This window comes from Thunnus thynnus, chromosome 6, assembly GCF_963924715.1.
Source record: "Thunnus thynnus chromosome 6, fThuThy2.1, whole genome shotgun sequence".
Classification (NCBI taxonomy): Eukaryota; Metazoa; Chordata; class Actinopteri; order Scombriformes; family Scombridae; genus Thunnus; species Thunnus thynnus.
This window is the reverse complement of record NC_089522.1, coordinates 35,219,436-35,245,594: the sequence shown is the minus strand read 5'-3', so window position 1 is coordinate 35,245,594 and position 26,159 is coordinate 35,219,436. Positions and strand designations below refer to the sequence as shown.

Sequence of the window (26,159 nt, the reverse complement as noted above, 5' to 3'; positions counted from 1 at the left end):
TCTGGATAACGAGCTTTATTTCATTACAAACCTTGTTTACATTAAAAGTCATGAAATAACATCCAGTAAGAACAAACTCAGAGTGACAGAACAGCTAGAAAAGAACCAGCAGTCATACGTGATAACAGACGGCAGTTAGTTTATATAGTAGAAGAAAAGAAAGAAGAGTTTGTTAGTAAAATCCACCAATCCAGAGTCTGCATGAAGACTTATTTCCTGCCTCCTGTAGCAGACTATCGAGAACAACAGTCGACACCGTCTACACGCCTGTCTGCCTTCATCAGGACACACTGACGTTTAAAGTGCAATTCATTAAAATCAACGTGTCTGAAGACAAAGAAACGCTGAACAGTCAGAGCGTCACACAGCAGCTCATCAATAATCAGAATCATAAAATGATGCGATGAGGTTTGTTCTCACTAGACTTTGATACTGTACAGACTTCATGCCGAAACTCCACGACGAGCATGCTGTCGCCCCGGAGAGCAGAGCGCCGGGCGGCTCAGACACAAGACACTAAAATTTAGCCGTTAATCTTTAGGACATTTTACAGACAGGATGCTGCAATTTGGTAAAAAAAAAGAAAAAAAAGGATGAGTTGGTATGTTCATAAATGTTAACAATCCTCAATTCTCAGGACTTTTACTAATCCAATGGTGGGAAAATAGCGGCCCGAGGGCCAAATCTGGCCCTCCAAAAAAAATTTAAAGCTCACAAAAGCTGAAATTTTTTGACTTTAATAAATTTGCATAAAAAACTTTTATATAATCTTCACAAATCTGCTGCAGGTAACAAAATAAACACGACGACAGGAGGAGGCTGCTGAGATTACAGCTGATAAACCAGCAGACGTGTTAACGTGTGAATTCAAACTGTTTTAATGACACAACTTCAGCCTGTCAGGTTTATTTCTCACAGAAACAGAAACGCTGTGTCGACAGCAGGACTTTCAGTCGGCCGTGAACGAAGCCGCTTTGTGTACAAAACAAAGTGCAACACAGAACATTTATTCATGTAGGAGTCCAATGAGTATTAAAACAAACTGTTAGCCGTCACTTATTAACAGGAAAACTACTACACACTGATCAATACAAGTTTTTCTGTCAGTTAAATGTCAGGAGTCTCATTTATTAAGAATTTTTGCACCACGTTTGAACCCAAATATCAACTAAACCACCTGAACACTTGTTTCATCCTCTCTGTAAAATGTCCTGAAAATTAACTGTTAAATATCTGCAAATTACACAGAAAATTTCCAGGAAATTAGTATAAATGTCTACAAAAGAAAAAGACAAGGTCAGAGGTCAGGGGTCAGGGGTCAGAGGTCAGGGGTCAGACCATAAATTCACCTGGAGCCTGCGTGGCTCTGAGGAGCAGCGTCGGTCTGTCGGTCCAGACTCAAATATTGGATGTCAAATTATTTTACAGACATTCAGGAATATCTGTTGTAAATGTAACAATAATAATAATAATAATAATAATGATAATAATAATAATAATAATAATAATGATAGTTATTGAGTCAGGCCACTCACATGGCTAAAAACATCTTTAGTCGGGTTTTCCAGTGTCGACGGGTCGAGTAAATATCTCCTGAATGTTGCTGAAATATTTCTATAAAGTAAATATAATAAGTTCAAAAAAGGTGAATCATTTCAAAAATGAGCTTCATAGCAACAAACATCACCATCTACAGCAAGCAGAACAGAATAATAATGATGATAACAGTAGTAACAACAACAATAATAATAATAATAATAATAATAATAATAATAATAATAATAATAATAATAATAATAATAATAAGGGATCAGAACCAAACTAAAGGAAGAGAAATGTTGATCTGCAGAACAGTCTACTGTATAAACACAACTGTAAATAAATATGAACCTGCTGCACAGTTACACCTACAGCGTCACCACGGTAACCGCACTGCTCCAGAGACAGGAAGTGACTGTATGGACCGACGATAGCATCCTAAATCGCACAAGATAACAGAACCAACATGGCTGCTGCTGCTGGATCAAAACTGTTCCTGTTTCTAAGTCGCTGTGGAACAAATATCTGACGTCACATGTCGTGAACTTGTTCGGCTATTTGGGAAGAACGTTTTAACGACTAACACGGTTCCAGGTGAGCACAGGTGAGGACAGCGGGGGAGGGGAGACAGAGAGGGAACTATGCAGTCATCTGGATGGCGTGTGCTGCTGTGTGCTCGGGGCTGCTGGAGTGAGCGCCCTCTGGCAGGGTGCCGGTGGTACTGCGGCTCCGGACGCCGTCCGTGGAGCCGACGCTGGAGGCCGAGTGAGTCCTGGAGCGAACCAGCCGGGTCATACCAGCTGTGGGCACTATGGGGGGGCGACACAGACACGAGTGTGTTAACATCAGAGTGTGTGTGTGTGTGTGAGCTGGTTTTTATGTCCAACCAGCACGTGCTGATTTGAATCGTCCTCGCTGTGACCGAGCAGCTGGATTCAAATCTGATGGCGGTGAGTCTGATGCTCCGTTCACACTGAAGATCAACTTATTATCAGATTGTGACGTTTCCATCAGTGAACGGCAGAAAGCTGCAAAACATGAACCTGGAGGCATCAACTGATGCTGACCCATGACATCATCTCCCGCCCTGCTGACAGCGACCAATAGGAGAGCAGCCAGAGGCGGAAATACGCGCTCGTCTTCCTCCTCAATGTTTGTCCTCGTTGACAAAATCACAGAATGTACAAACCTTTTGGATATTTTTACATGAAGTCCAGTTTATATATATACTGTATATAACTACACGTATACAACCTGTAGACGTATGTGTGCTTCTTCTTCACTGTCATCAGTTTTCCTGTTTAGCTTTCTAACATTTGCTCATTAAACACATTTGATTTTCGCGCTACCTGAAGGTACGATTGTTCCGATCTAAAGTCTCATCTCGAGCACCAACATCCTCGGTCATCCTAGGTTCTTTTATCTGTTCCAGAGGCTGAAAACTGAAGAACAGAAGAAGAACCGAGTCAGCGACTCCTTCAGCCTTTCCTGATTTTACTTGAGTTTGACTTTCCTTTGAACTGTCATTTATTTCTGTTCTGAATTCCTGAATTGGTTTTTTAAAACCTAATGTTTCACGATTAGTCTGTTTTATTCTGCTGCCTTTGTGAAACACTTTGTAACATGGATTCTGAGAAGTGCTCTATAGATAAAGATGATTATTATTAGTATAATAACATAGTCAGGGCCAGCTGACCATTAGGACAGTGAAGATCTTATTACCCTTCATCGCTAAAAGAGCTTTTAAGAAACATTAGACTTAAAGTCTTCCAAAGGATCCACCTGCAGCTGTGATCATGGCGTCAGGTGTGTGTGAGCATCAGTGAAACAAACAGATGACGGTTGTGTTTTAGTTCTTGTAACTGACAGAGACGTCGGGTCACGACTATCAGATACGAAGCAGCAGCTGAGAGTCCGTCTGCAGGGTGAACGGAGCCGAGCTGTGTTTATTACATGCAGCACAGCCTGCTGGTTACTCTCACTGCAGGAGGGAAAAATCAGTGTGATCAGCTGATCGACAGCCAGCATGCCGACACACACACACACACACACACACACACACACACACACACACACACACACACACACACACACACACACACACACACACACACACACAGGAGAAGAAGTAACAAGAGATACAAAAGCAAAGTGGAGATGGAGGCGTTGAGGGTGGAGGAGGATTAAAGGACGAGTTCACAGTTTTTCAAGTCCATCTTAAACCAACAGTCAGTGTGTTTCTTGCTGTAATCATTCCTCCTGTTCATACTGACCATTAGAAGATCCCTTCATAATGACCTTACAATGGAAGTGATGGAGGACAAAAATCCACAGTCTGAAGCTAATATGAAGCTTCAGCGTCCAAATGAGTCAAATCAAGTAGATATCTTTCAACGTTACAGTCTTTTTAGTGCCAAAGTTCCTCTTTTTGTTACTATACTTCCACCTGCAGCTCAACAGGGAAACACTGTCCGAGGAAACACAAAGAGGGAATTTGATGCTAAAAAGACTGTAAATGTGTCAGATATCCACTTGATATGACTAACTCAGACTGCTGAAGCTGAATAGAAGCTTCACACAGACTTTAAATGACTGTGTGGACACACTGTGGATTTTATCCTCCATCACTTCCATTGAAAACACATTTGAAGGATCTTTTAATATCCAGTATGAACAGGAGGAATGATTACAGACACCTGACTGCTGCTTTAACACACTGGAAACACTGGGAACCTCCTCTAAGATTGTGGTTGAAATCCTGATACCTGATTGGCTGCTCAGGTTGTTTAAAACAACATGAGGGACTGGAGAAACGAAGAGAAAGAAAGAAAGAAAGGAGGACAGGTTGAGAAAGGGTTGTACAGTAGTCATAATCAGAGACAAAACACACAAAAACAAACACTCTACTTACAGTTAATGAGCCGGGGCTGCACACACACACACACACACACACACACACACACACACACACACACACACACAGTTGTGTTCCCATCACTTCAGAGGACATTACATTGTCTGTGGTCAAAATCACTCCCTATTAGACCAGCTGAAGTTCTGATTGGTTGTTAATGAAGGTTTATCAACAGTTAAACTGATCTCCAGGTCATGAGGAACATTAAAAACATAACAACATGTCAAAGTTTCTTTATCTATGTGTTAAATATCATTAATATCATAAACATGCTAGAAATATGTTTTATGTTTATTGGCACCATGCTAACACATGTCACCATGCTAACACATGTCGGCATGCTAACACATGTTAACATGCTAACACATGTCGGCATGCAGAGACGATGACGACCGACAGGAAGTTACAAACCAGAGCTGGAAAGTAAGTAAGTACATTTACTCAAGTACTGAAGTACAGTTTTGAGGTACTTGTACTTTACTTGAGTATTTCCATGTGATGCTACTTTCTACATTTCAGAGGGAAATATTGTACTTTCTACTCCACTACATTTATTTGACAGCTTTAGTTACTTTTCAGATGAAGATTTTATCTGTGAAACGTGATCAGTTTGTTAAATATTAGACTATTCAACAGTATAAAAAGGTACAACATTAAAATGCTGCTTAAATATACACATCAATCAGTTTTAATACACAGATAATATATACACAGTACATTTATGATTACTTTTACTTTTGATATTTTGATACTGTAAGTGCATTTTAGTTCAGTTCTGATAATACTTATGTACTTTTACTTAAGCAGGATTTTTTGTACAGGACGTTTACTTGGAGTATTTTTTACTGTGTGGTATTTATTGGTACTTTAACTACAGTAAAGGATCTGAATTCTTCTGGTACAAACACATGTTGGGATCAAACTCATTTCATGTCGGGTCAGTGGAAGTTCTTCTTCAACAGTCATTAGTAACTTCTAAAAGCTACCGTGAGCTCGCAGTTTTAATCACAATGACACAATAAAACATTAGCAGATACTCACTGTAGCCCATCCCCTGGACAAAATACTTAAAGGCCTCTGCTAGTTTTCCAGGCTGAGGGGAGAGAAACACAGTTTGAAGATTGACAACAAAAACTAACTTGTTTAACGTCATCAACTGGCACAATAAATCTATATTATTATAGTGATGATATGCTGAAGGGGAAGGAGAAGGAATGAGGAAGAGGATGACACTGGAGAGAAGGGTTGATTCATCTAGCAGAGACTCACCTGCACCACCTGAGGAAGTCCTCCACAGTCCGCCATCTAGTGGAGAGACAGAGAACAACACGTCTGATGACGACATGAATAACAGTCTTTGCACACCAAGTCTGTTTTTATTAATCCGTCATCTGACAAAAATCTTTACGCACAGAAACCTTTCACACTGAGTCCGACGCGTTTTATTACTAGATTCTTGAGGATATAGTTGATCCTGAACAGCGCACACACACACACACACACACACACACACACACACACACACACACACACACACACACACACACACACACACACACACACACACACACACACACACTCTGGATCTGCAGATATTCAGACATGATCATGATCAACAGTCGTCCTGTGATCAGTCTGTGTGTAACTTCTCTGCTGGAGCTGATAGCATCATCAGTGTTTCCAGGCTGTCGTTTGCGTGTACGGTGGCTCTGAGCGGTCAAACAACTCTGTAAAGGCTTTTGACGGATGCAAAAAAAAAAAGCAGAAAATTGAACCTGCTCTAAAAACTGTAACGACAGACGAAACTTTCAGAATCGGTGTTAAACGTGATCGACACAACGTGCAACAATATCAGACGAAAAAAACGGACTTGGTGTGCAAAGACCTTTAGTCCTTTAAAAGGTTTTCAATGTTAGTGATGGAGGATAAAATCCACAGTGTGTCCACACAGTCATTTAAAAGTCTGTGTGAAGCTTCTATTCATCTTCAGCAGTCTGAGTTAGTCATATCAAGTGGATATCTGACACATTTACAGTCTTTTTAGCATCAAATTCCCTCTTTGTGTTTCCTCGGACAGTGTTTCCCTGTTGAGCTGCAGGTGGAAGTATAGTAACAAAAAGAGGAACTTTGGCACTAAAAAGACTAACGTTGAAAGATATCTACTTGATTTGACTCATTTGGACGCTGAAGCTTCATATTAGCTTCAGATAAACTTTATCTGAATCTGATGGAAAGACAAAGACAGGTACCTTGAGCAGGGTGGTCTTGGTGGGGTTCAGTCTGGAGTTACACTCAACCTGCAGAGCAACACACACACACACACACACACACACACACACACACACACACACACACACACACAGAGTGTATTTACAACAATATGACGTCACAAAGTGGCTGCTGTTATGGAAACAGGGCCGACACTCACCACGGCATCAACAGCAGGCGACGTGTCTCCAACCACCAGCAGAGCAGGACACCTGACACGCACACACACACGCACACACACACACACACACACGCACACACACACACACACACACACACACACACACACACACACGCACACACACACACGCACACACACACACACAGACACACACACACACACACACACACACACACACACAGACACACACACACGCACACGCACACGCACACACAGACACACACACAGACACACGCACACGCACACACGCACACGCACACACACACACAGACACACACGAGTCAGACTGAGTAACAGGGTGCGTCAGTGTGAATCTGAATCTGAACAGTAGGAAACAAATGAGTCGGTACCCGAGTGTGGTGACTGTGTCTTCATTCAGACCAGGGATCGGCCGCTCCATCTGCAACTCAGTACGACTAACACACACACACACACACACACACACACACACACACACAGGTTTAGTTCTTTAGTTCTTGCAGCTTCTTGCTTTATTGCTGACTCGGGTTCTCGCTCCCCTCGCTGCCAGCGGGGATGCTGAAGGTCATATCAGGTAACATCTCCTGTGCACAGTTACATTCAGGTTCATTACCATCAGCAGGTTTAATGTCTCCCTGAAGAGAAAAGATGAAGTCCGTTTGATGCTTTATGTCTCATTATATGATGATTTAAGGGCTTCTGGATGAATGATTATAAAAAACTTGAGCTGTGTTTGAGCTGTGGAAACCTTTTGATACAGAAGACAAACTTCTGTCTGTGTGATGAATGTTTCCTGGGTTTCTGCAGCTCCACCACTTCAATTCAAGACCTTTTAAGATATTTTAATACCACATTGAGTGCAATTTAATATCTGTTTCACACATCAAAAACATCAGTGATGATAAGGGCTAGAATCATTTACCAAGTGACATAAATGTCCATTTCTTTACATTTATTTCAGAGTTTTGTCATGACTTCCTGTCAGTTTATAACAGTCATTCCCAATAATATAACTAATGACTCATGAATCAGGAGCTGGATGTGGATCAGCAGCAGATGAACTCTTGATGAATAGATGACAGATTAACCAGTTAAAAATAACTTCATTTAAGAGGTCTGAGAGAGAACAACTGAATTGGGGGATTTTCCAGCCAGGTTGAACTAAAATCTCATAAAAAAAAAACATTTTATAACTAACATTACTGCCTAGCAAACATATTTAAGACCTTTGTGAATGAAATTTAAGACATAATCCTTCTAAGGCTGTTTTTTTTTTGTTTTTTTTTTTGAGGAAACTTAAATCAATGCTTTTTAAGACTTTTCAAGACCTGCATATACTCTGGTCCAGCCGGAGCGCTGCGTGAATGATAGAAAAATCCATGTATTAGTTAAGTAGGTATGGTCATATGTATGTATATATTTGGCGGCAGGGCCTTGAGGGGAACACTATAATAGACATATGGACATCATGATCATCATGTGAAAGTGAGAGATCTGTAAAGTTTTGTCTAGGTCTGTTAGAAGGAATCTGTAAACAACTAGAGGTGCCTCCCGTCAATATATACTAGTGACTTCCCTTTGTCTTGTCAGAATTCACCACGGAGACTCTGCGGACTCTCCGTGTCTACAATATATGTTTGGTTTGGATTAAAGAGACGCTTGACTTCAACCAACCTCAGTCTATTTGGTCATTTTTACCTATCAGTGAACAACACAGGTCATTTATTAACAGACAGATAGAAATAACTTCAGAGCCTCTTCTGGTGCTCTTAGTGTTGTTCCCACACCTAGTTGGTCTCATCTAAAGTACACACACACACACACACACACACACACACACACACACACACACACACACACACACACACACACACACACACACACACACAGAGTGAGTCTCGTCACCTGTCGTAGCTGTTGTAGAACATGGCCAGGTTGTCCTGCGGTATATCCTGTGAAATGTGGAGTCTGTATGTCTGGATGATCTCCATATTGTCTGTTAACTCATCCTACACACACACACACACACACACACACACACACACACACACACACATTTAACAGTTAGGTGGAGGTTGATCAGCTGATTCTTATATAAAGACAGAAGCGTTGGCCCTCACCGTGCTGAAGTGATGTCCCATGATCACGTCCACCAGGTTGCTGGTCCAGCCGCTCAGCTGCCACAGACAAAAACATCTGGTTTGAATCTGATGTTTAATTTACTTTCATCAAGTCACATTAAGACTTTTAAAGATCTTTCTAATACTAAGAATCTAATAACTGTTTCACAATCGTAACTCAGTCAGAATGATACGACTTTGTAATAAGCAGTCAGTACTTTCCAGTACAAACATTATATCAGCTGATTAAAAATATTTACTTATTTAAGCACCAATATCAGAACTTTGTTTTAGGTCGGAGCAAAATACTCCGACACCAATAAATAATAATGTAAAAAACCTATAAAAACAAAACTCACATGCTGAACACACAATAAGAACAGTCACACAGTTACTCACTGTGATCGATTTCAGAGCTGCAACTAACTATTATTTTCATTATCAATTAATCTGTTGATTATATTCTTGATTAAATAATTAGTTGTTTGGTCCAGAAAACGTAGATCAGTGTTTCCCAAAGTCCAAGATGAAAAAGATAATCAGTTTACTGTCGTAGAGACTAAAGACACCAGAAAATATTCACATTTAAGAAGCTGGAATCAGAGAACGATGAATCCATTATCAAAACAGTTGCCGATTCATTTTCGGTGGATGAACTAATGGATTCATTGTTGCAGCTCTAATAGATTTATTATCCTCAAGGGGGAAATTTGCAGGTTGCGTAACGTGTGTGCCTCCAGAACATTAGTACATTACATATTCTCACGTTAATAATAAAAAAACATTGCGTTCCATCACTGCTTCCATGCAGGCGGACAAAAAGACTAAACACATGTTGCGTTCAGGGTGGGTCGACGTCAGGACCGATGATTCTGGAAGCAGAGTGTGAGATACGTGATGGAGACAGACGGCAGTGATGATGAGAGAACAGATGAAGGTTGTGCTGTGAGTCCATGTCTGGATGTGAAGGCAGGAATTGAACTATCAATAAAACTGGAATCTGGCTCCAGTTATAAAATCAACTCAATATAATGTCAGTGTAGTGACGACGTGTGTGTGTGTGTGTGTGTGTGTGTGTGTGTGAGACCTTCGAGGCAGCCCAGTCCATCCAGCCCTTGGCACACGGGTCAACGTTGATCAGAACTAAACCTTCCACCAGACTGGGCTCGTTCAGCTGCAACAACAACAACATCACAATGAGCTGAATGATGGATTCAGACCAGCAGCCCTCCAGTCATCTCTACACTTAAAGGATCATTCTGCTGAACCAACCAGTACTGTGTGTGTATCAAAGCTGATATATCGTATTGAGAACCCGTCAGCGAGGAGTCTCACCGCTGCTCTGGGTCACATGATCCTTCATCATGAAGAGTTTGGTCACGTTAGTTTGTTTAGAAACGGCTCCAAAGACTAATAACAGCATCATGTTTTCAATTTCTGGATAACATGTTTGAAGAATGTGATCAGAAGGTTCATCGAGGACTAAAGATATACATATAAAATATGTAATAACTGATCACTTGGTGGCGCTGTTGGTCTCATGTTTTAATATGTTAAGATTTCCTCATGGGACACCTGTCCATGAAGTATGAATACTTCAATACTCCTATAAACGTTCCATAATACATTTTATGCAGTATTGTCCATTGCATTATTGTGCATTTGAATGGTTTCTGTAGCTGAAAGTGTGCAGAAGTAGTTAGGGACTGAAAAACGTACGGAAGAAAAATAATAAAGTGCAAAGATAACAATAATATGAGAGCTGTGTTCCAGCCCTCACACAATGATGTTGAATATTTATAAGATCAAATATAATATGTGCATATAAATAAATTATTTGTATAAGAAGACTCATGAAACACAGGCGCCCTGCTTGTTTTTCATGCATACAAAAACCAAAGAATAAAAATGTTTCCCAAAATGTGGAACTTTCTTATGAACCCTCATCATAACTCATAGCAACACAGTCTGTATGTCCCAGAGTCTTCTCCAGCTGTTTACACGTTCAGTCCAGCTGAATACAGATGTGTTGTGATCACCATCCTCATACAACAAGACTAAAGCTGTGTTCAGGTCAGTTCTCGTCTTGTGTTACTGGTGTGATTTTGACTGCTGGATCATTTGTTTATTCAACTCAAACAGCCAAAATACCAACTGTACGTTAGCTGTAAGCTACAACATTCATGAAGCTCTGTGATACACGCAAATTTTCAACTTACGTATTTGTATGTATATCAGTTTGCGTCGCCTCGGTGAATTTGTGTGTAATGGTGTCTTTGCATTGACTTATGCAATCATGCGTCTAAAATTCACTTTGCTTTCTGTCCAAGCAGGAAGCTCCGGGTCTGAAGAGTGAAGCCAGTGCAGAAGTGCCTTGAACCTGCGTTCTCTCTACCAGCCAGCAGGGGGCGACTCCACCGGCTGCATAAAGAAGTCTGATTGTATGGAAGTCTATGAGGAAATGACTCTACTGCTCACTGGATTTATTACCTCAGTAAACTGTTTCCTAATGAGTTAATGGTCCTAATCACTAGTCTCAAGTCTTCTTCAATACAGCCTGACGTTCATTTAGTAAATTATGGAGTAAAATAGACGATAAAGCAGGTTTTATTTAGGGTGCGGCTACTTTGTGACTGACAAGTTGCTACCGCGGTGCTGCGTCAGGTTCTGTAGTTGGACCCTGGGTTGCTCCTGCTCAGCTCCACGCTCTCGTCAAAACATGGTCACCAAAACTCCAGGCTTCAAGAACGGGAGTCCACAAACCAACGGGTGATGTCACAGAGGCAACGTCCATTATTTTTATACAGTCTAGCAGCCAAAGACTAATAACAGCATCATGTTTTCAGTCTCCAGAGAGTAGTTCTGTGTACGGCAGACGCTACTGAGCATGTGCAGGAACACTGTTCTGTTTACAGCTTTGTTAGCTTGTTGCAGATAAACAACCTCTGACTTTGTTCTACATCATAACTTCAGTACAAAGAGGAATAAGACCAGCTTTGATACACACACGATATTTGTTAGTAGATCAGTTCATTGTTGGTTTGGATCCAAACATGAAGAAAAATACAGAAAATCAGCAGAATGATCCTTTAATTTATTAGTTTATTGATAAATGATTTAAATGGATTTACTCACAGCCAGTTTGGTGAGGATGTAGGCTCCAGCTCCGACCCCGATACCAATCACACTCTTCACCCTAAGAACACACACACACGCACGCACACACACACACAGGGATGAACTACCCCTCCGGCTGTCTGAAGTTCCTACTACAATACCCATCATGCACTTCACAGTGACGAAGACGGCAGACTTACTGTAGTTGTGACATGACAAACGGCAGCATCTCAGCCAGCTCATCCATGGTGGGGTACTGGTACCTGCACACACACACACACACACACACACATACACACACACACACACACACACACACACGACAGAAAGAAAAGACCAGCTGCATTATGGGAAATTTAGGATCCAGTGTTTTTAGACTTTAACCCAGTGGTTCACAAAGCGGGCGCCACTGCTGTGAGATGAATCATATCATTGTTCATCTATTGTGTGTTTTTAATAAATCGGCAACATTTAGCTTCGTTAAATGTTTTTGAACAAATCAAAACAGAATAAATAAGCGATACATATTAAAAACGGTTTAATACGCAGGTGGTCGCAGCTGACATGACGACTCACTGTTGCAGGTTGTCATGGTAACACAACAGGCTTCCTGAAACATCTCAACACAGAGACGAGTGAATCTGAGCCGACTGACTGTAGTATTATATGTTCCCTGATTCATGTTGGTGTTCTGTTTCAGCCTCTGAGCGTCAGTAAACATGAACAACAGGAGCTGCAGGTTGTTCTCTCTTCACTTCAACAGCAGCTCATGTCTCATTAAAATGCCCAAAAGCTTTTTTTCAGTTTTGTTTGTTTGTCTTTGCTTGTATATCTTCAATATAAACTCATACATTTAACATATTAACATGTTTAATTGTATTCCTTGTTTGTTTTAAGTTAAATCATTTATATGCAGTGTTTCACCTATAATTGTAACAAGAACCTCCACCAAAAATAACAGCAAATATCCATTCATTCAGAAATCAATAGCATTCGGGAGCCTCTCAGCAGCTTCTGTTTCAAAACGTGAGTCAACATCTGTGTCGTTGCTATGGAAACTCCTGGTGGTGTATCTTCCTGAGAGAACATGAGCAGATGAACTGATCTCTGCAGCAAGACCTTCATACTAGTCACTGAACTCTGCTGCACAGATTTCGACCGTCTCACACAAGTTAAGACTACAGAGGCCTCATTGATCCATATGTTCTGGTTCTGTCCCGGTCTTGAACAGTTCTGGAGGGGCATCAGGTTTTTAAAATCAATCCCTCTTATGGTCATTTTTGGAAACGCTCTTTTGGCACAACGGCCGATACCGTTGAGATGGAGGGAAACTGCTGCACCAACAACTGATCCTTTAAGGATTAAGGACGTAATCTCAAATCTGAAATGTGAAAAAGTCTGATACACATGATACGCATGAAGCTCCTTGTTAACATTCTTTAAGACATTTAAAACCTCCACATATGTCCAGGAATGATCTTTTATTTATTTTCTTTTTGAAGTTTTTTTATATCTAGTTTTTTTTACATTTCTCCCTCTTGGTCTATATTGGTGGTGGTCTTGTCTTTGGCCTTTTTGAATACTGTTCTGTTTGTAGACATGTGGCTCTTTGCTCTCTGTTTTATCTGGTTTTTCTTTATTTGTACATATTTCTGTGTCGGGTGTCATGAACTGGATGTGGATTTGTGGTATCTGTATCTAGACAGGTGGGATGTGTGTCATATTGTAGGTCAGTAGTAACTCATGACATCTTCTCCAAAACCTGTTTTCCATCTGAACTAAAGCGTCTGCTTTAGTTCTTTACAGAAGCACCACGAGTACTTGATGACACTTTACAACTCGATGTTTGAACCAAAACACCGGTGTGTGTGTGTGTGTGTTTCCCAGAGAACGATCAAGCACTCATGAACATGTGTGTTTATACCCAACGGAGAATGAAGAGTGTGTGTGTTGTGTGTGTGTTTTAATTACCCAGCAGGGAATATGGGAGCGTTCTCCTGCTGTCCTGGAGCATCAACATGCAGAACTGAGAAATGCTGTGTCATTTCCTGCATGTCCTCGTAGTTAAACAGGCTGTTAAAACAAGACTTGTCTACACACACACACACACACACACACACACACACACACACACACACACACACACAATCATACTTTCAGATAAACAGGATTTAAAATAGAATCTATTTGAGTGAACTTGTGTTTATCTGGATGGCATGTGCTGGGAATGTATGAACTGTTGCAGTGTGTGTGTGTGTGTGTGTGTGTGTGTGTGTGTGTGTGTGTGTGTGTGTGTGTGTGTGTGTGTGTGTGTGTGTGTGTGTGTGTGTGTGTGTGTGTTTACTCACGGTTGAGTCCGATGTCATGGTAGGTGAGGATTGTGGGTCGGTTACCCTTAGCAACCCCCCTCATGGTAACGTGCAGCACGCCGTGGGCCGTCTCCACATCGTGCTCCTGAACAACAAGCAAACAAACATCATCTTGTCAACAACAACAACAATTTCTTCACTTCACCAACTTCCATCTGAACACAAGTGAAGGAAACAGTGAAGCGTCGTCATGACGTCACACAGAGTCAGGAGGAAGCGGTTCGGCTGATGTCAGACATGTTCCTCACAGTGACTCCGTCTGTTTACGACAACTAAATAAAATCCTCGATTCACTGAAGACATTTTCAGACACAGAACAAAACCATTGTTAATGTTATTAGTAACAGCTGTGACGAATCAAAGCGTCTGCAGTGAAACAGTCGTTTTCCTCCTGATGTAGCGCAGATTTGAATGAATTTCAAGGATATTTGCAAAAATGCAAATTAATGCTAATTCTCCAGTCGGTGCCAAACAGCTGCAGAAGAAGAGACGCAACGAGACGACGTCATTCAAAGCTCAAAATATTTACTTCAATCCTTGAATATCAGCTCATTAACTTAAACGGTGACACTTTCCCCCCTTTTATAGCATTTAATAAACAGTTTATAACACACTACAAAGTCGTTAATAAGCAGAAATAAGGACATTTGCTTATTAATGTATTTGTCTCCTGTGCTCTACAATATTGATTATCTGAATATCACATGAGGCGCATCATGTGTGAGCTGGTTTTGATCCTATCTCAGATGTGATTGGTTCGCTCAGAAGGGGGCGTGGCTGTCGGATCATAACCAGGATAAAGAAGAAATTCATACATTTAGCCACATTTTTTTTTGGAAATGTACAAAACAAAAACACCAATTTTTCCACCACAGCCAAGCTAAAAAAAAACCTTTTTTTTGGTTGATATTTTGACTTTGTTTACACTCAATTTCATGGATAGAAATGCGCTTAATGGTAAATGTGCTGGAAAATCTACTGAGAAAGTGTTTGTAGATTAAATAACAAGACGTGAATGTCTGACACATTTAGGCCAAATCAACTTACTTCATTATATTGATGCTAAAATGATATAAATATCCTATGTTGCCATAGAGTCTTGGTCAGTGATTAACAACAGTTAATTAACACAGAGATATTTACAGTATAAAGTGTGACATCAACATCTCTGACTGTGCAGAAACGTATATCATCTGATGGTATATATGGTCAAACCTGTAGGGGGGTATTTCCAGAACCCAAGTGTCTGCAGGAAGGGAACAGCGTGCTGAGTTTATCAGAGTTATAACAACAGGAACACCTGTTCAGGCAGCAGCTGCTCACTGCTTGTTTCTATTTACAGAGGAGCAGTACATCCACTGTGCACTGACAATACTTATTTACCTTTCAGATAGAGACATGGACGGACTGATGAATGGACTCATGTTGTAGGTTGAAGTGTTGTCTAGTAATCTCATTAATGAACTGACCATGGAAACACCTGACAGATCCTATTAATGGATCTTAATCTTCCTCACATGCATCAGCACACACACACAGTTTGTCACCACATTACAATTTAAATCACTGTATTGTGTTTTTAATGAATTTTGTTCTGTCAGTTTCCTCAGAACATCTGACAACGACGTGCTAAATATCCTTTAAACCACAACTTCACAATTAGGTGAAGTAGCTTGTTGAAGGACTTTCCCGGATGAACTATGGGGAAAATGCAGACATTTCCAAACTATCTAAAAACATTTTCTGCATTTAAATCTGATTTTAACCGAAATAAAATGTATCTTGTTCTTTTTTTTAAGATCTACTTTTCTACTTTTCCTGTTTTTGAGCTGTGATTATGATTTCCACAGTTTGCTTGTTATGTGTTGCTCTGGAAAATACTTTGAGATTTGTGTCCTTTCATGGAAAGTGATATGACTGAGTGATATAGACTCACTCAACTGCAACAGAATAAATACAGGTGAGCAGGTAAGCAGGCTAAGTAGCTAACTGGCTAAAAGGCTGACTCCTGTAAGCTACCAGCTGGTACAACATGACTCAGGAGAGCGTACTACTGAACTACTCACCACCCCAACTCCTAAAGAACAGGAGATCTGGTGCAAGTCCAGAGAGTCAAACATCCTGACAGAGGAGAGGAGGAAGAGGAGGAGGAGGAGAGTTTAAGAGACAGAGTGATTCATAAAGAGAAAATGTTTTGGAGAGGACAAAGAGAGAGAGGTCAGCAGATACAGAGGGCAGCCTTGTTGTCCTTCAGCCTTCTGCCAAGTGAAGGTATAGAGAGAGAGGGGGCGGCGTGATTGGATCAAGAGGAATAAGCTCTGTAGTTATTGGCTGAGAGCCGTACAATCTCTAAACAGCCAACCACTTCTTGTCTGTCCTACATCCGTCAGTGGTGTTTCATCACCTTTTATTTTGTCCTCCACTCCTTCCTCTCCTCCTCCTCCTCCTCCTCTTCCTAATCCTAACCTTCCTCCTCCTGCACTCATCCCACCCCACAGGGAAATCAAATTTCAAAATTCTTTTTGATCACAGTTTTTCTCCCTTGCTGTTCAGACCGCTTGGTATAAAAATCTTACAACTACAGTTGGTGGCGATATTTTCCTGACCCTGGATTATTCTCCAGAGAGGCAGATGGACAAACGGCCATCAGACTGACATCTATTTTGAACATTCAATAAGCTAATTTAATCAAATTTACATTCAATATGTCCACCGAGAAAAACTGAACACCACCCAAAACAATATATTTCTGCTATTATTTCCTTTTTGAAGGCGGAATGAAAATGTTAAAAATGAAGGCTTCACTAGATCCTGAATGAACTGTTGGATGGGTGTGGGATTATCCAACTAACTAAGCTGGCGTCTGATGGTCTGGTCTGCTCTGATTATGCAGTGAGTTTTTCTGCACCTAAATATGACTGACAGAATTATAAGCTTCCAACTTGTAAAAACTCAGAAGTTTTTCCCTTTTCCCCGTCATTGTGAAATACAATATGAGGATGAATCGACCTCAGCTGAACAGATCTTGGCACTCTGGTCTTGTGATTTATGTAGATGTCAGTAGCGTTGCACCCTACAAGTCACCGAGCCAATAAATCCGAGTCGACTCGCATTTTGTCAGTTGAATCGCTGCCTTTTCTTTTCAGCCACTTCATTATACACATGGAGGACAGTGTTTCCTGCTCTGATTCTCAGCTCCAGTGTGAAATACAGTGAAATCAGCTAAAATACTGTTTAAACAGACGTGCACCAGCGTCTCTACTAGGTGTAAATCTTTGAGAATCTCACATTTCGATTCAGAATTGATTCTCAATTAAATGAACAGAAAAGGCAACACTATTTTCAGTCTCTTGCTCCAGTAGACTGCGTGCCAAACTATTCACTGGTGTCTTTAGTCCACTGAAATACAATATGAAACATAACTGACAAGTAATATAAATGGTCCGCCTTTTTATTTTAAAAGGTTAACTGCATTAATTGATGAATTAATTAATTTGAAAGCATCTTACAGTCTCCTGCCTGCATAGGAATAACAACAAATAACAACAAACAAGCAGCCTCTCTGCTCCGCTGTGTTATTAACGTCATGTCTCCAGCAGTGAGCAGCCTCTCTGCTCCGCTGTGTTATTAACGTCATGTCTCCAGCAGTGAGCAGCCTCTCTGCTCCGCTGTGTTATTAACGTCATGTCTCCAGCAGCGAAGAGCAGCCTCTCTGCTCCGCTTTGTTATTAACATCATGTCTCCAGCAGCGGAGAGCAGCCTCTCTGCTCCGCTTTGTTATTAACATCATGTCTCCAGCAGCGGAGAGCAGCCTCTCTGCTCCACTGTGTTATCAACGTCATGTCTCCAGCAGTGAGCAGCCTCTCTGCTCCGCTTTGTTATCAACGTCATGTCTCCAGCAGTGAGCAGCCTCTCTGATCCGCTTTGTTATCAACGTCATGTCTCCAGCAGTGAGCAGCCTCTCTGCTCCGCTTTGTTATCAACGTCATGTCTCCAGCAGTGAGCAGCCTCTCTGCTCCGCTGTGTTATCAACGTCATGTGTCCAGCAGTGAGCAGCCTCTCTGCTCCGCTGTGTTATCAACGTCATGTCTCCAGCAGTGAGCAGCCTCTCTGCTCCGCTGTGTTATTAACGTCATGTCTCCAGCAGTGGAGAGCAGCGTGTCTGCTGCTCCATCAGCTCTGGGCAAACACATTGCTGTCCAACACGCTGAGCAGCTGCAGGGTTTCTGAGGTGAAACAGACTGTTCAGTTATTTTCTCCACCTTAGAGTTGGTTATTAAAGGACCCATGTGTAGTGTGTACCTTAGAATAAGCCTTTCTATCTACAGAGGGAGCAGGTCTTCTTCGGAGCCCGGCATGTTTCTACAGTAGCCCACTAGGGACAAAACGCTGACTCTAGAGAGGACCTTTCACGTTTTTCGCAGCCACCGTAGGTTCTCCTACACGCTTGGTGGCGGGGGGACTTCTCAAATGTGAATATTTTCTAGTTTCTTTAGTCCTCTAAAACAGTACACTGAATATCTTTGGGTTGTGGAATGTTTGTTGTGACAAACAATGATATGGAACTCGTTTACTATCTGAGCTTCAAACAGCATGTAAACACACTCCATGCTTCTGTGTTGACCACTAATATAAATTCAGCTTCTGGATATATTTAAAGTATACTTAACTCACATGTTTCAAATGCTTACAACACTACACAGTGTCTTAGAAAAAATCTGAAGGTGTGATTGTTCTTGCTGAACTCACCTGACAGTCAAAGTCCTGGAGATTTCTCCCGTTCTGAAGAGAGAGAGAGATTCTTTCATCATTAATGTTATGAAATCAGTTTATCCAACAATGAGAATGTCCAGGACATGAAGCTGATAGTAAGACAGGTTATAAACTAGAACAGGGTTACATTTAAATTTAAAGGACTGGCTCACAATACTTCCAGTCAGTCTTAAAACAACAGTCAGGAGCCCAAATGAACATTAAAGCTGTTTTTCTTGCTGTAATCATTCCTCCTGTTCATACTGACCATTAGAAGATCCCTTCATAATGACCTTACAATGGAAGTGATGGAGGACAAAATCCACAAAAGTTTATCTGAAGCTAATATGAAGCTTCAGCGTCCAAATGAGTCAAATCAAGTAGATATCTTTCAACGTTACAGTCTTTTTAGTGCCAAAGTTCCTCTTTTTGTTACTATACTTCCACCTGCAGCTCAACAGGGAAACACTGTCCGAGGAAACACAAAGAGGGAATTTGATGCTAAAAAGACTGTAAATGTGTCAGATATCCACTTGATATGACTAACTCAGACTGCTGAAGCTGAATAGAAGCTTCACACAGACTTTTAAATGACTGTTTGGACACACTGTGGATTTTGGCCTCCATCACTAACATTGAAAACCTTTAAAAGGATTTATTCATGTTCTCATCAGATATGTTATTCTCTGTCTCTCCACTAGATGGCGGCACATTTGAAGGGAAATTACTGATTATTACTTCACATTTGCTCTGCATTTCCCAGCAATATATATATACACATAAATGTACGTGGCAGAAATATACAAGTGGAAGAAAATTCATGGATTGATTACCCAATTACATTTTTAAATACCCTCTAAGCTTTTTCCTTAGAGGAAACTGGATTCAATGCTTTTTAGCACTTTTCGAGACCTGCAGACACACTGTAGAAGACATTTCTTCTTGAATATTTATGTGTTCCCATGATATCAGATTGGAGGAAAATCCTCTTAGTTAATCAGATTGACCCAATCTGCTGAAATAAAGTTTGATAAATCAGTTCTTGCTGCAGGGCAACAACAATTGTTGATCATCAACTTCTGGTTTAGATTTTCTGACCGTTGTTACTCCTGGACATCAAACTTTCTCAGCAGCGCATAAACACAGGACATGACCCAGCTAAGTCACGCCCCTCACCTGTCCTGTCAGGAGTGGTTTGATCTCAGTCAGCTGGACATCATGAAGCTCCTCCATCATAGGACCACTTTGCTGCCAATCAACCTGATTAGACACATAAAAACAGACAAATACACACAGTTAGACAGAGGCGTGAGCTGTTCCTGGTGTCTGTTCACCTGCCTGGGATGGTTGGTGATGATACAGTTTACATAACAGTTTAGATGTTGTCTTCATTATAGTTAATTTTTTTAATCTAGGCATGCAATTAACAATTATTTTCATTATCTATTAATCTGTCAATTATTTTCTTGACATTTTTCTTCATAAAATGTCAGAAAATGGTGAAAAATCTAGATCAGTGTTTCCCAAAGACGACGTCCTCAAATGTCTTGTTTTGTCCACAACTCAAAGATCTTCAGTTATCTGTCATGGAGACTAAAGAAACCAGAAAATATTCACATATAAGAGGCTGGAATCAGAGAATTTGTACTTTCTCTTCTTAAAGAATGACTCAAAATCAAATTAGTTGGCGATTCATTAAGTAGTCGACCACTAATCGATTAATCGACTAATCGTTGCAGCTCGAGATTGATTCTAGAGGGAATCAAAATGATCGGAACCTGATTTAGCAGCTAAAAACTTTCTGTTTAAATACCACTTAATTATTCAACTGTACTACTGACTAGGATGGATATTTGTATTATAGACATTTTATGACCTTAACGTACCTGCCAACGCCGTCAAATTAACAAAAGATTATTTTAGTCAAAAATAACGTGGTATCTGATGGGATGCCCTCTAACAGTCAACCAGCTGTTCAATCAATGAGAAGAGTCGACCACGTTTTCATTGGTCAGTTAGTCACAGGACAAAAAAAAAAAAAAACCCTCGAACTCCAATCAGGAGCTGCGCCTTGTCAAAATCAGGTCAAAGCCTCAGATATGGCCGGACCGTGTATGAAAGACTAGAGGGCTTTTCATTTAAAACGACTGATACAGGACGTGGCAACACAAGGCGACACCAGGCCGGGGCGACAAATGGCAAAACTTCATCCCTCAGTCAGTGACCCGGTCTGCTGTGATAACAGCCAGGAAACAGCCTGAAATGAGAGAGGATTTAACGAGACTAACTGACCCCCAGGACTGAAAAATGAAACTCAGTCAGCTCACTGCTTGTTCCGACACATTCAAAATCATTAGCACTTTTGCCGTTAGCATTGTCATTAGCATCATCGTTAACAGGCGGCTCTCTTCATGCGTGTGCTTGTAAAATTTATATGTTAAAGGCCCTTTATTACAGTTTCGTATTTCTCTGTAAAGTAGCACAGTGTTGACAATGTTACTCATAATATTCTTTGTCAGCCCTGGAACTCAAACCATTTTCTGATGCCCCAAAAATATTTAAATAATTATATCATATACGTGTGACGACTAGTCGACTGATGGCTTGAACTAATGACTACTAGTCGACTGGGATAATCTTTGGTTGGGGGCAGCCTGAGGACCCAGCCAGCCACCTGTCTGCCTGCCTGTCTCTCTCTCTGGGTGTCTACCTGTGTGGAAGGTCAGTCTGTTATTCAACTGTGTGAATCTAATGGGAACAGCCAGAGATCTGTGTGTGAGTGAGTGTGTGTGAGTGAGTGTGTGTGTGTGAGTGAGTGAGTGTGTGTGTGTGTGAGTGTGTGTGGGCAGACAGGTTGGGTAAGAGTGTTTGAGCAGAGTAGTTTGGATGGATGTTGAGCTTCCTGCAGGCTAACTGGCTGCAGTAACCGCTTCGATTAGAGCGCACACTGCACTGACTATCAGATGGTCTATTTAAATATCAGCCAAGTAAAAAAAACTGAAAATAAATCTTAAGCCTTTAGTAACTTGTGAGAGCCATTTGTCATTTTTGGCAGTTTAAAGACTGATGAGTCGATTTATCCAGACAATAATGAACAGATTAATCAAGAGTAAAGATAATTGTTAGTTGAAGCTGTACTGACTGGCAACTTAGACAGTTAGGAGGATTAAAATAGATCAAAAATAACATTTAATCACCTCTAAGACTGACTGAAGTATTTTACTGGCATTTAGAAAGCCCTGGATTTAGTCAGACGGGAAACAACCAGCCTGGCTGCAGAATATCTTACATTCAAATGAATAATGAAGTGAAAAAAAAAGGCATTTCAGGCTGTTTATCAGGCTTGCCAACCACCACGATGGACAAGCAATTCTTCATAAATTAGAGGCTACTTTCCTATTATCAGGTGCATTTATAGGCTCACTAGGATTCTGGTTATAATCAGGATTTTGGAGAATCCCAATTTTTTAACCTGTTTTTTTGAAAACTGGATATTCTAGCTTAATCAATTAGTTGCTTGGTCTTTAAAGGACACATATTCTGCACATTTCCAGGTCTATTTTTTATTTTGGGGCTCTACTGGAATATCTTTGCATGGTTTCCAGTTAAAAAACTCCTTATTTAGGCTTGTGTTGACCAGTTAGAGTGCTCCAGCACCTGTTCAACATGAGTCTGCTCCTCAGGAGAGTTCCTGTATCATGGAAAACATCATGTCTGGTGACAGTGCCTAAGAAGGGGCGCCCCACAGTCCTCAAGTCATTGCATTAACCTCTCGCATAATGAAGGTCATGGAAAGACTGGTCCTCACACACCTCAGACCACTTGTCAGCCCTTCATTAGACCCCTTGCAGTTTGCATATCAGCCACATGTGTGTGCTGATGACGCAATTAAATTCCTGCTGCAGAGGGCCTATTCCCACCTCAACAGACCCAGCAGCTCAGTGAAGATCATATTCTTTGACTTCTCAAGTGCCTTTAACACAATCCAGTCCAGGCTGCTGAAGGAAAAACTGGAGGTTATGCAGGTGGACACCCCCATGATCTCTGATCAAGGACTACCTGACGGGCAGACTGCAGTCTGTGAGGCTACAGGGCTGTGTGTCTTCACATCTGGTTTGCAATGTCAGGGTTCCTAGGGGACTGTGCTGTCTCCCTTCCTCTTCATCCTCTACTCATCGGATTTCAGGTACACCTCTTAATCATCATCATCATCTGCAGAAATGCTCGGATGTCACTGCCATTGTGGGATGTGTGGAGGATAGACAGGAGGGGGAGTATAGGGGCCTGGTGGACCACTTTGTGAAGTGGTGTGCGGAAAACCGCCTGCAACTGAACATGGCCATTACCAAGGAGACTGGTGGATTTTAGGAGGAAGAAGGCCCCACCTGCCCCAGTCTGCATTAGTGGGAGTAATGTGGAGATCGTTAACACTTACAAATAACTGGCCATTTATCTGGATGACGAACTGGAATGGTCCACCAACACTGAGGCCATCTACAAATCCACAAGAAAGGCATTAGCTGGCTCTACTTTTTGAGAAGGCTTAGATCTCTTAATGTGTGTCATAAGATGCTCCACATGTTCTATCATTCCAGTGTTTCCCCTAGGTTGACTGCCACTATCAAGGCAAAGGACACCAACAGACTGAGCATACTCATAAAGACAGCCGGGAATATCATTGGCTTGAAGCTGACCACACTGGAGGAAGTGGTGGAGGACAGACTGCTGGCAGAACTGCTGGTGATCATGGCCAACACCTCCCACCCCCTCCATGACATGACAGCCAGGCTAAGGAGCAGCAGCAACAGGCTGACCCAACCCCGGTGCTTCAGGACGGCACCGGAGATCAATCCTGCCAAGTGCCATCTGACTTTACAACTCATCTGACTTTGCCAGGCCCGATGACATCACACTGTCTGTGGATTAACTTTAACCTGACTCCTAACTTGACGAGTATTTATTTATTCACTCAGTCACCTGCTTTTTTAATCACCATGGCCTCTGTGTCTGTATCTGTTGTGTTTTTATTGTGTTTTTATGTCTTACTTGTGTTTTCATGTATTTTTGTCATCTGTCATGGCTGCAATGACAATGCAATTTCCCTTCGGGGATTAATTAAGTTTTCTATATATGTATCTATTTATCTTCTACTGGTCCTTTATGCAGCCCCTCAGTTCAGCCCTGACCTTTGACTTGCAGGCAGCATTTCTACATAGGTTCAAGTCAAGTTTTGGAACTTTGACCATGTTTAACATCCGACATCAGAACAGGATAAAATAACAGAAAAATCACAAAAGGCACAATATGTCTCCTTTAAAATGTCAGAAAATGGTGAAAAATAACGTCCTCAAATGTCTTGTTTTGTCCCAACCAACAGTCCACAATCCACAGATATTCAGTTTACTGTCATCACTGTTGGTCATGTAAACAGATGCTTCCTCAACACAAGTTATGTCCCTGTTATTCAGCAAGAAAGATGATGATGATGATGATGATGATGATGATAGGGATGTGTGCGATTATTCAACTAGTCAATTAAACATTGCTACCCTTGAACCGCTCTGTTTCAAATGCCTCTTAAATACACGCAATATTTTTACAGACAATGTTTACCTTATTGATTAAATTGTGCTCAATTTTGTCTGTTTTCTGAGTGTTTTCTTACCTTTAGACTAGTCGACTAGTCTAATTTGAAATTTCCGTCTGATCAACAGGGAAATTAGTCATTAGGAACATACCTTGATGATAAATATGAAAATGAAAGTCTGACTTTGGTAATACAGATCGGATACCTGGATACCGAATTAGTGAGGCGATGGATTTTGTCCCTCATCACTTCCATGATAAGTGCATTATGAAGGGATCCTCTAATGGTCAGTATGAACAGGAGGAATGATTACAGCAAGAAAAACAGCTTTAATGTTCCTGGCTCCTGACTGTTGGTTTAAGACACATCGGAAGAAGTGAACTGTCTTTTAAAACCAGCATGTAAACACACTTATTGGCAGTTTGACATTACTTCTGTCTTTGGTAACTTGTATTACTTTATGCATTTTTCAAATTCAATTAATTTAACTGATTAATTGACAAAAACAATCATCAGTGTTTGTAAAATAATGGAGTCCTGCTCGGATGTGAGGTAAGGTTTGTATGTTGAACTGAGTGTACCGATGCTCTGCTGTCCGCCCACACACACACTCGCGCCCACGCACGCACACACACACACACACACACAGGATGGAGGACTCTCTAATTAATGAGCCTGTGTGCTAATGTGAGCTCCAGACAGACAGCTTAAGCCCTAGCAACCGTTACTACGGGAGACGTTAGTGCCACACGCACGCACACACGCACATGCACACACCTGTAACCAAATATACCTGCGCCATGTCGGATAGCTTCACGCGGAGGACACAACAACCGTGTTCACTGAGATAACTGAGCGGCTACCGTTAACGCGACTAACCTAACAGCTCCACCTGACCGTTAGCGGGCTAATCAGCTAACTAGCCGTTACTCGGTTAGTAGCCGTTAACTACATCAGTTGAACGTTACTCGGTTAGTGGCCGTTAACTACAACAGCTGAACGTTACTCGGTTAGTAGCCGTTAACTACAACAGCTGAACGTTACTCGGTTAGTAGCCGTTACCTACAACAGCTGAACGTTACTCGCTGTTAGCTACTCACCGTTAGCCGTTAGCTCCAGAAGCTGAACCGTTCAGTGAGGAAATAGTAACTGACGACCGTTAAACCGGAGCTGGTCTCGTCGCGAGGCTCCGTCTGCGGACTGAACTCTGTCTGCTGCACGCGGACTGCCAGGGGCGGAGCTACGTCACCGTAAACAACAGGTCGTTGATTCAGCGGCAGGTCACGAGGTCAAACCGGCTGCTGAGACTCACAGGTGTCAGGTCTTCACGGCA

The 26,159-nt window shown here is 41.4% G+C and overlaps 1 protein-coding gene across 1 annotated transcript; it reads right to left on the bottom strand.

Annotated features, from left to right (window-relative positions):
* LOC137185215 (protein NDRG3-like) lies at positions 1-26,159 on the bottom strand. The gene is made up of 16 exons (XM_067593557.1): positions 25,927-26,159; positions 20,416-20,499; positions 19,237-19,269; positions 14,467-14,572; positions 14,090-14,210; positions 12,319-12,381; positions 12,137-12,197; positions 10,089-10,175; positions 9,002-9,058; positions 8,787-8,890; positions 7,253-7,318; positions 6,882-6,933; positions 6,703-6,750; positions 5,723-5,758; positions 5,495-5,546; positions 1-2,348 (listed from the first exon to the last, which is right to left on the bottom strand). The coding sequence occupies exons 2-16, from the start codon at positions 20,473-20,475 to the stop codon at positions 2,179-2,181; spliced, it is 1,116 nt and encodes a 371-aa protein (XP_067449658.1). The 5' UTR covers positions 20,476-20,499; positions 25,927-26,159; the 3' UTR covers positions 1-2,178.

What these genes read in the sequence shown, in the direction of transcription:
- LOC137185215 (XM_067593557.1), bottom strand. Translation starts at nt 20,475, where the DNA reads ATGATGGAGGAGCTTCATGATGTCCAGCTGACTGAGATCAAACCACTC. An exon ending in CCATGACATCGGACTCAACC is followed by an intron (nt 14,211 to 14,466) that starts GTGAGTAAACAC and finishes GTGTGTGTGTAG; the next exon opens with ACAAGTCTTGTTTTAACAGC. An exon ending in CCAAGACCACCCTGCTCAAG is followed by an intron (nt 5,759 to 6,702) that starts GTACCTGTCTTT and finishes TCTCTCCACTAG; the next exon opens with ATGGCGGACTGTGGAGGACT.